The sequence below is a fragment of the Oryzias melastigma genome, linkage group LG13 (genome assembly GCF_002922805.2).
Source record: "Oryzias melastigma strain HK-1 linkage group LG13, ASM292280v2, whole genome shotgun sequence".
Lineage (NCBI taxonomy): Eukaryota > Metazoa > Chordata > Actinopteri > Beloniformes > Adrianichthyidae > Oryzias > Oryzias melastigma.
Genome location: NC_050524.1, coordinates 24,381,755 through 24,391,667, shown reverse-complemented (window position 1 = coordinate 24,391,667; position 9,913 = coordinate 24,381,755). Strand labels below are relative to the sequence as shown.

At 43.6% G+C, this 9,913-nt stretch overlaps 1 protein-coding gene across 1 annotated transcript in view; it reads left to right on the top strand.

The window, feature by feature from the left end:
* LOC112136474 (membrane frizzled-related protein) overlaps positions 1-8,250 on the top strand; it is an 11,775-nt gene extending 3,525 nt beyond the window's left edge. Inside the window, exons 2-13 of the mRNA XM_024258188.2 lie at positions 140-248; positions 2,224-2,349; positions 2,454-2,618; positions 2,696-2,915; positions 2,986-3,116; positions 3,187-3,312; positions 3,751-3,827; positions 3,891-4,039; positions 4,682-4,812; positions 6,457-6,591; positions 6,764-6,891; positions 7,334-8,250. Coding sequence (XP_024113956.1) covers positions 140-248; positions 2,224-2,349; positions 2,454-2,618; positions 2,696-2,915; positions 2,986-3,116; positions 3,187-3,312; positions 3,751-3,827; positions 3,891-4,039; positions 4,682-4,812; positions 6,457-6,591; positions 6,764-6,891; positions 7,334-7,558 — 1,722 coding nt within the window. The 3' untranslated portion in view covers positions 7,559-8,250. The remainder of the gene's footprint in view (positions 1-139; positions 249-2,223; positions 2,350-2,453; positions 2,619-2,695; positions 2,916-2,985; positions 3,117-3,186; positions 3,313-3,750; positions 3,828-3,890; positions 4,040-4,681; positions 4,813-6,456; positions 6,592-6,763; positions 6,892-7,333) is intronic.
* The last annotated feature ends 1,663 nt before the right edge of the window (positions 8,251-9,913 follow it).

The following is a 9,913-nucleotide window of genomic DNA, read 5'->3' as shown; positions in this document are numbered from 1 at the left end:
AACTGTCAAGTGAAGTTGATGAAATAACATAACTGCATTTTTCCTTCAACTGTTACACAATTCGCGCTATAAATAACTGACAGCAAAAGATAGATGACTTTTTTAAAATGTCCACCCATGTTTTTGTTGTTTTCCTCAGAATGTGTTTTGTAACCCTGCCTTTGAGCTGGAGGGAGAGCGAGAGGAACGGGTGGAGGGACTTAGGACGTCCTTCTCCACACCTGAACCAGTCAAACCACCAGCAGCAGGTGAGTCAAGCTGTCAGCATTTGCCGATTAGACCTTTCTGGATTTATGTGTATGACATGATAAAATCCTAACAATTTAAATCAAATCCGGCTGTAATTTATCCATGTATGGAGGCCACCACTGATGTCCATGCTTATCAGATCTTTGTTTTGTTTCCAAAATGCTGCAAATGTTCTTTCAATAATTCTGGGATTGAGATTTTAATGCTTTTTTCTCACGTATTTATCTGACAATTTAATTATTACAAAATAATAGTTTTCTACACATAGCAGAATTTGGCATGGTGCTCCACAGGGTTCTATACTTGATCCCCTGTTCATTTCCTTATACATTTCTCCAGATACTTGTAATATTTGGTTATTCTATTATATCATATTTTATCATATTTTTGGTCATAAATGATTAAACTAAACTGATTAAAATGTGAAGCCAAAAACTGCAATGTATTTTTTAAACTCATCACCAGATTATGACAACTATGCCAAAATCTAAAATGAAATAACTCAGTAGAGGTAAAGTTATATGAATTAGCTTCCTCCCACTCTTTTTCGAGCAATAAATCAGACAAACTCTGGGTCGCACCGCTTTTCTCCTTCAGAATCTGCTGGAAATACATTGATCATGTAAACAGTTAAAACATTACAGTAGATCAAAGAACATAAACACTTTTAGAATCACTATATCTAAAAATTCTTTTTATCAATTATTTCATTATTTCTGCAATGAATTTAAGTTTATGCTCAGTACTTTGGTTGCTTCTGCTTTTATTAGTGCCATGATTGGTTGGTTGATTGATTGATTGACTGATTGGTTGGTTAGTTGGTCGGCGGACCAATTGGTTGGTTGGCTGATTGGTTTGTTCCATCCATCTTCCTGACCGCTTTGTCCCTTTCGGGGGTGCCGGAGCCTAACCCAGCTACTGAAGGGCGAAGGCGGGGTACACCCTGGATAGGTCTCCAGTCTGTCTCAGGGCCTCAATCACACACCCAGTCACTCTCACATTCACACCTAGGGAGAATTCAGAGTCATCAATTAACCTATGAAGCATGTTTTTGGACTGTGGGAGGAAGCCGGAGTCCCCGGTGAAAACCCACGCATGCACGGGGAGAACATGCAAACTCCACACAGAAAGGTCCCAGCCGGGATTCGAACCGGGGCCTTCTCGCTGTGAGGCAAGAGCGCTAACCACTGCCCCACCGTGCAGCCCTGATTGGTTTGTTGGATGACTAATTTGTTGGTTGGTTATTGGTTGGTTGGTTGATTGATTTGCTGATTGGTTGGTTGGTTGACTGATTAGTCAGTTGGTTAATTGGTTGGTTGATTGATTGATTCGTTGATTGGTTGGTTAGTTGGCCAGTTGACTGATTTTTTGGTTGGTTGACCGATTGGTTGGTTGGCTGATTGTTTGAGTGGTTGGTTGACTGGCGGCCGTGGTGCAGGGGTAGGGCGGTTGACTCCTGATCAGAAGTGAGCAGGTTCAACTCCCGCCTTGCCCGCCCATGTGTCAAAGTGTCCTTGGGCAAGACACTGAACCCCGAATTGCCTCTGGTGGGAGGTTGGCACCAGTGTTTGGCAGCGGAGCCACCACCAGTGTGTGAATGTGTGTGTGAATGGGTGAATGGGTCTGTGACTGTGAAGCGCTTTGGGCCCTCGAAGGAGGGTAGAAAGCGCTATACAAGTATACGCCATTTACCATTGCTTGACTGACTGATATGTTTGTGTGATTTTGTTGTTTTGTCTACAACCAATGCTTAAAATAAACCAATAAATAAAATCACGTCAAATTAAACCTTTTTTTTTAAATCTCCCATGGTTCCATGTTTCTCTTTTGTGATTTTTGATTTGAATGAGTATTTTATTGTATTTTGTTGTTTTTTTCTTGTACTGAATGCCATTACGATGAATAGAAGTATAAATATTATAGCTAGCAAAATGTCTTGGAGATGAAACTGATGTCTTTTTGGGGGGGCTATAGGTCTTCTCAGTGAGTGTGTGAGGCGTCTCCGTGAACCGGGGCGTGGCTGGGGGCTGGTACTGATCTCTGCTGCAGCCCTGCTCCTCCTGGCAGCTCTGGGACTGGCTCTGGCTCTCCTTCTGACTCGTGAGTTGCCGCCGCACCTCATCCGGTTGTCCCTACAGTACTGCAGAGGTGGCGTGTCCATCATCTGATCTGCAATCACACAGTGATTCTGTTTTTAAAAGCAGAGATGAAGGGAGACGCGGTGGAGGAGCAGGTGGCGTCCACGCGTACCCCAGACCTGCAGAGTGCAGGAAATGAAGCGTCCCGCGGTTTCACCACAATTTCTGGTGATAAAAGGGAAACGAGCAGCACAGCTGCCCCCCCGTCCTCCAGGACTGAGCTTAGTTATGGTAACCCCCCTGAAGAAACACAGTTAAGGTTGTTTTTATCTCAATTTCATAAAAACAGGTGATGTTTCTGGTTTTAGGGTGTGGGGGTGTGATGACAGACTCTGAGGGCAGCTTCAGCTCCCCAAACCACCCCGGCTCCTACCCCCCCAACTTGCTGTGTGTGTGGGTGATCCGGATCCCTCCCCCACACGTGATCCAGATTCACGTCTCTGCCCTGACGGTGGAGGGCCCGTCTCCTTGTCTGTTCGACTGGCTGGAGGTGCAGGAGCAGGTGGAGCAGAGCACCGTGATCACCAGGTCAGTCGGGTGACCTGGGGGACTACAGACTCAGTTCTGGGTTACTGGTGCATCCATTTGCTTTTTGCAGGTTCTGTGGTAATGTTGCCCCGCCCACCCTCAACACAAACAGCAGCACGGCGTGGGTCACCTTCCGCTCTGACGGCAGCATCACCGGCACTGGCTTTGCGGCGCGGTACAGAGCCATCCTGCCGGAGCAAAGTCAGTTCCCTGCAGGTCCCGGCACATTCCTCGATGGTGGACCAAAGCAAACGTTCTGAAATCTGTGCAGGGAGCTGCTCTCAGGAGGAGTTCCTGTGTGACGGCGGTCGTTGTCTCCTGCCGGCATCTGTGTGTGACGGTCATCCGAACTGTCACGACCGCACCGACGAGGCAAACTGCAGCAGTAAACACAAGGGTGAGAGCTGACCTCTGACCTCTCATAACCCTAGAACACTTTCACTCTAAAAGTTACACCGTCACTTTTGCTGGGTTGTTTTTACCCAATATAATATAGCCAATAATAAGTACTTGTCATAAAAAAAATAGATCAAAATATGACAACACGTGATAAATTAATGAAAATATGAGCATAGGAAGATCCTAGAAAAATGACAGAAAAATTAGGAATTTTAGAATAAAAAATTCCTGAAAAAAGAAATAATGATACTGGAGACTTGGTCTTTGGTCCAACCATTCGTGGGAGATGTATGACTTTACCCAGGGACCCATGACACTCAAAAAAATGCATTATATTGGAAATCATGTAAATACTTTTGCTCGGGTGGAAATCACCCGGCGACAGTGCTCCAGGGTTAAACCAGACTAAAGGAGGAACGGTGTTGCTTGTTTACAGAATGTGGAGGCCAGAAGTTTGGACCACATGGTAATCTAGAAAGCCCAAACCACCCCAGCCCGTACCCTCACCAGCAGGTAAAGTCCGAATGAAGCATCGCTGAGAATGACCGGACTGTGACAGAACCTCCTGTTTTTCAGCTGTGCGTGTGGCACATATCTGTCGACGAGGGACACTTCATCACACTCAGCTTCAGAAGCTTCAGCCTGGAAACTCAAAACGTGTGCGAGTTTGATTACGTGGAGGTGCACGACAGCATCAGCACCAGAGCTGGGCGAGTGCTGGGCAGGTGAGAGCCTCCGTGCTGTCGTCTCAAGCTCTACACCACCGTCTGCATCCTCCAACACTTAAGGAATCATTTGGGTCCATTTCTTTGACGACATCCCATCAGGAGCCACAAAGTCTTATTCACTTTTTAGGAAAATGAGACTAATTTTAATGTTACTATTATGATTACTATAAAACAAACTCTTTTTTTGGCAAACTAAGATGAGTAAATTCGTGTTTTTAAATATATTTTTTTTATTTCACATGACTCTCTTCAAAATAAAAGACATCCTGTGTCACATAGGATCATCTTAAAGCAGAAAAATCCATAGATTTTCAATTTTCAGAAAAAAATGGAAATCTCATGAGCTTAATCAGAGCTAATTCAGTGACAATTGTTTCACAAATCCTAAAATAAAAAAATAAAAAAATAGAAAATCCGGCACACAAAAATCTTCAACTGTTTGCATATGAGTTGAATCAAGTTTTATTTATTTTTTTCACTTTCCTGCTTACTTGCTTTTAACAGTTATACATTTTTAAAAATGTTTTAAAGAGCCACATGTGGCTCTGGAGCTGCAGGTTGCAGACTTCTGCTCTACACTGACAACCTGTTTTGTAATAAATCCAGGATTTTCTGTAACCACGTTGTCATCTCCACCAGGTTTTGTGGCTCCGCGCTCCCCCCAGTCCTGAACTCCTCGGGCCCCCACATGACGGTGGTGTTTGTGGCAGATGAGGGAGTGGCCGACATCGGATTCAATGCAACGTACCAGGCTGTATTTATTTTAGATAGTGAGTCTTTTTCTCCTAAAATGTATTTACGTCCCTCACAAACAGGAGTTTCATCTTTTTATGGATGTAAAATAGGAAAACTTAAGACATCTGAGAATCTTTATCAAATAAAATTTTGTTTTTTTTCTTTTATTGTTTAGCACAAATAAAATGCATAACAAGGATTCATAAAAAGAAAGTAAAGAACAGTGCAGGGAGAGGCAAAAAACCTAAATAGCTTATTCAAGACCTCCAACTCTAAAAATCTAACATATAAAATATATATACCGGTATGTCATATATACATTAAAAAAGTTTTTAAAGATCAATGTGCAAATACATACTGTATATTAGTAGTTTACAAGTAATAGGATTTGTCTAAAAACAGCAATAAAATCCAATTCATAGAAGAAAACACTTTTGGGATTAAAGTGAGAAACATTTTTAATATATAAAAAAACAGGACCAAACAAGTACATTTTAGTACAGATAATATTCAAACAAATATAAGAAAGTCTCATTGCGAAACAAAAATTAAAACCAATCTTTATTTATAAAAATAAAAAGATTTTTTAAAATTCAAATTAAAAACAATCCAAACATTTGCACTAACATTTGCAAACAGTTATTATATGTGGTGTGAGGATATATTTTTATCTAACAGGAGAAGAATGAACTACAATAGCTTCAGTTTACTGCAGTTTCAATCGAAAAACACAAAAACCTTTATCCAGGTGTTGTGGAAAAATGGATGGAGGAACAGACACACTTTAGGATTAACACAACGTGTTTAATAGCAAAATCTGAATAATACACACGAGCGTGTAGGGAAGCTCATTCATGGAGGGTTCCCACGAAGATGTAAGCTTTTTATAGGGCTGGTCAAATCATCTTCAGGGCAACGCTACCTGTCACATGTCATGCCCGTATTTGGTCAGTCATTCACTCAGAGGCCTCCGCTTTCTGCATTTGTCTCGGGGTCAACGTGTTATCTATGTCTTAACACCCCCCAGGTAAGGAGGATGTCATGTAAGGAACCATTTGGGAATGTTTACATCTCAATCAGTATCCTGCCCTCCTGCTGAGGACAGTGTATTGTAAACCCTTTCATCAATTTCTTTCACAGAGGACAATTCAAATCTGTTTTACATCAGCCACTTCTTGAGGTGGAATTCTAGGCTGTTTTAAATGTCTGAGAATACATTCAGAGGCATGTGTTAATGAGCACACTAGGTCCATTCAAAGGTTACAGAGCTTCATTGAAAGGTTACATATAAGAATAAAATGGAATTAGAATTTAGTCAAAAATATTCTCTTACACAGGTGTGATCAGGCTCATGTTTGGCCCTCATTTTGACACATTTAAGTCTTATTTAGTTTGGTGACACAGAAGAAAAAAAAGTTTTTTTTTCTCATTGTTCCATTTTCTTTAGGAACAAAACGAGGAAATATGGAGTTTTCTTTGATTTACTATAACTTTTCAACTTTGAACAGAACCAGCGTAATTCCAGCGAGCCGCTTTTCTCCTTCACAATCTACTGGAATTACGCTGGTTGAAAAGTTGAAGCGTCACTGGCCCTCAGTTGTTACAAGGATAAATGAAAATCTGACAGAAACACAAAGTAAAAGAGACATTTGGTTGAAACTCCACACTGTTTGTCAAAGGGACGTGTGAACCCAGCCAGTTCTCCTGCAGTTCGGGGGAATGCCTCCAGCAGCAGTGGCTGTGTGACGGATGGGATGACTGTCCTGACGGAGCCGACGAACAGGGCTGCGCCAATTCCACCTACCTGCCTTTCAGTGAGTCCCTCTGACCCCTGACCTCTGACCTGGATCGCAGGTCCACCGACACACTAGTTTCTTTTGTTTGTGGCAAGAAAATAGAATCAACATAAAGAAGGGACTAATTGAGCTTACTGAAAACTTTTTTCCCCCAGTAAAATGAATGACTGGTTTCTCTCTATAAAATCAGCGTCATCGTGTGAAACTATAGAAGTGGAGATGTGTCAGGGCCTCAGCTACAACCTCACCTCCTTCCCCAACATCTGGCTGTCCATTGCTGACCAGAGGGAAGCTGCCACGCTCCTGCGACAGTATCGGGTACAGAAACATGACATTATGGAAGTGTTTGTGACTCAAAAAACAAAAGTCAACACTGGAAATGCTATTTCATTTTCAAAATGTACCTGCATTACTCTTCTCTCAAATTAAATTAAAAAGCAATTATTAAAACTGCTTTTTCATTTTCTTCTTCAACACAACTCATTCTGTAACTTAAAATGATAAAGAAAAGGGAATTTGACATTTCATTTCAAAAGGTTCTTAATTTTGTACCAAAATTCAATCAGAAATATCACATTTGAAAATGAAAATGCATAAACAGAAATGCTTTTTCCTTTTCACACTGTACCATAATGTAAATACGATAATGTAAAAAATGTGTTTACATAAAATTGTGTTTCCATAATGTAAACGCGTCCATAATTTATGAGTCAGCATTTATTTGGAGGCTGGTCCTTTCATCTGTGTCTTCTGCTGAAAGGTGCTGATGGAGCTGGCGTGTTTCGAGCCTCTGCAGAGGCTGGTGTGTGGGATGTTCCTGCCTCAGTGCAGCCCTGACGGGGGGGTCCTGCAGCCATGCCGCTCGGTCTGCTCCTCGGCGGAGCAGCAGTGCAGCCAAGCCCTGGACCTCTTCTCCTTCAGCTGGCCCTTCAACTGCCACCTCCTGCCTGACTCTCAGGACCCTCTGGAGTGTTCCCAGCCTTGAAGCTTTTGGCACAACGAAGTTTTGAACTTTTCGTCGAGATGGAGCCAAAACAAAAAAAACAAAGTTTGATCCAAAACTGTTTTTTTAATCTGGAAATGTTCTGAATGTAAAAACTGCAGGTGTACAGAACTTCAGGTGTCAGAACTTTTTATTCACATGGAAAAAAATATGGAGCAACAGTTACTTTTTCAATTTTGCAAGTTTAGAAACTTCTTTTCTTGTTTTTTACCTGACCTGTGTTTAGATGTTTCCAAGCTGCATGAGTGCAGAGAACGATGTTTGTTCAGGTCAGTGGAACACACTGTTGACTGTAGCTGACCACAGTCTGGAGGGCCTTCTGGTGAAACTTTTTTTAAAGGCCAAATGTTATCTACTGCAGGGGTCTCGAACTCGATTCAGCCGCGGGCCTCTGGAGGCAGAGTCTGGATGAGGCTGGGCCGCATCAGGATTTTCACAAGAAAATCGCTGATAAAACATTCTAATGTTCTCAAATATCTATTTAACAAAAAAAATAATTAATTAAATACATGCAAAAAATGAATGAAAAAAAACGTATAATCAGTAATAAATACATAAATAATGACCGTACACCAGATACAGATGACTGAAGAAACCATATATTGACTGACTGAAGAAAAGGAATTATTTTTATTCAGTTCCAAATCTATGTATTAATGACACCTCCTTCATTTCTGAGCCGAGAGCAGCAGAGGACTGTGGGTGCCGAGCGGAGTCAAGGTGCTGTCACACCAAACGCGATTTAAGGGGAAGAAGCCCCCAGCTCCAATGTTGTCGCTCTGAGGCGAATTGAAGCCCCGCGGCACGATACGAGCAACCGGCGAAGGTCTGCCATCAGTTCGATTTGAGCGGCGCCGGCGTGAATCAGGCCGCACGGCCAAAATGTAAATACCTGAAGTTTGACTGGTTGCTGCGTCGCATCAGCCAATCAGGAACTCAGCTTTGGGTACTTGTCAAGAACAGGCCGACAGCTGGATCCAAGTGGAGCAGGTTTATTCGGCAGACAGGGCAACAGGCGTGATGCACAGCTGAAAGTCCACAAAACTAAATCAGGGTCAGGCAGGCAGGGGTCAAGTACCAGCATGAGGGCATCAGAGGAAAACCAGAGTAGTCAGGATCCAGGCGAGGGTCAGGCACGGCGAGGAGTATGTCACAGGCTGAGGCAGATCGGTGGTCAAAGACAGGGGGTCGAGGCAGGCTTAAACAGGAACATGACTGAAGGAGGTAACGCTCAGAATTGCAGGAGTACACCAAAACAAGACTTCGCACAGCCTGAAGCCTCCTTATAAATGTTTGTGGTGATTGTTGAATGAGGGACGGCTGGTGAGGTCTGGGAACAGCAGGCAGAGGCTTATGGGAAATGGAGTGAAGATGAGGCTCAGGAGAGTTTTAGAATTCAGGCGATGGCTCCCTCTGGTGGTCTGAGGGAAAAACAGAATGATTCATGACAGTACTGGAGGTTTTCAGTGACCCGATCAGAATACTAATGGTAAATGGCGTATACTTGTATAGCGCTTTCTACCCTCCTTCAAGGGCCCAAGGCGCTTCACAGTCACAGACCCATTCACTCATCGGTGGTGGCTCCGCTGCGAAACACTGGCGCCAACCTCCCACAAGAGGCAATTCGGGGTTCAGTGTCTTGCCCAAGGACACTTCGACAAATGGTCGGGCAAGGCGGGAGTCAAACCCGCTCACTTCTGATCAGGAGTCGACCGCCCTACCGCTGCAGCACGGCCGCCTAATACGAGCATTTTGTTCTGTCACAGCGCAGCGCTTCTCGGGCTGGAGCCAGGATTTTTTTTTTCTTTTTTTTTTTTCAGTGCACATTCCGAGGCTGCTTTCCATGGGGGTCAATCCAAACGCGCGTAGCAGTATTTCAGACTTCTATGCGCGTTTGTATGGACTTTTCATTGGTGGGTCGCTGGAATGCGCGCCGACACAGCTGGTGTTTGAGCACCTTAAAATTTACAGACACCCACATGCAACTGCAGCCTCATGCTCAAGATCACACGTTTCACAGACGGGAGCAGAGGATTGGCCTTGCGGTGAAAGAGGGGCGGAGCATGCTTGGAGCTTGGGGAGCTCTGATTAACAGTCAGCACGTTAAAAAACCTTATTCCTCATCATCGGATGTGTCCCATTTATTCTAAATGAGACATCCACAAACAGAGCTGGTAGCTCCACCCACACGTGGCGCAAATTTGTCGTGCAGATCGCGTTCGATGAGAAAGCATCTTCAGCGCCTTTATGACTTCTCCTCCTCCCAGCTGACTGGAGGAATGAATGAGTGAGTGAGCGAGGCACTGGACATACCAGCTGAGGCCCCGCCCTCCAAAG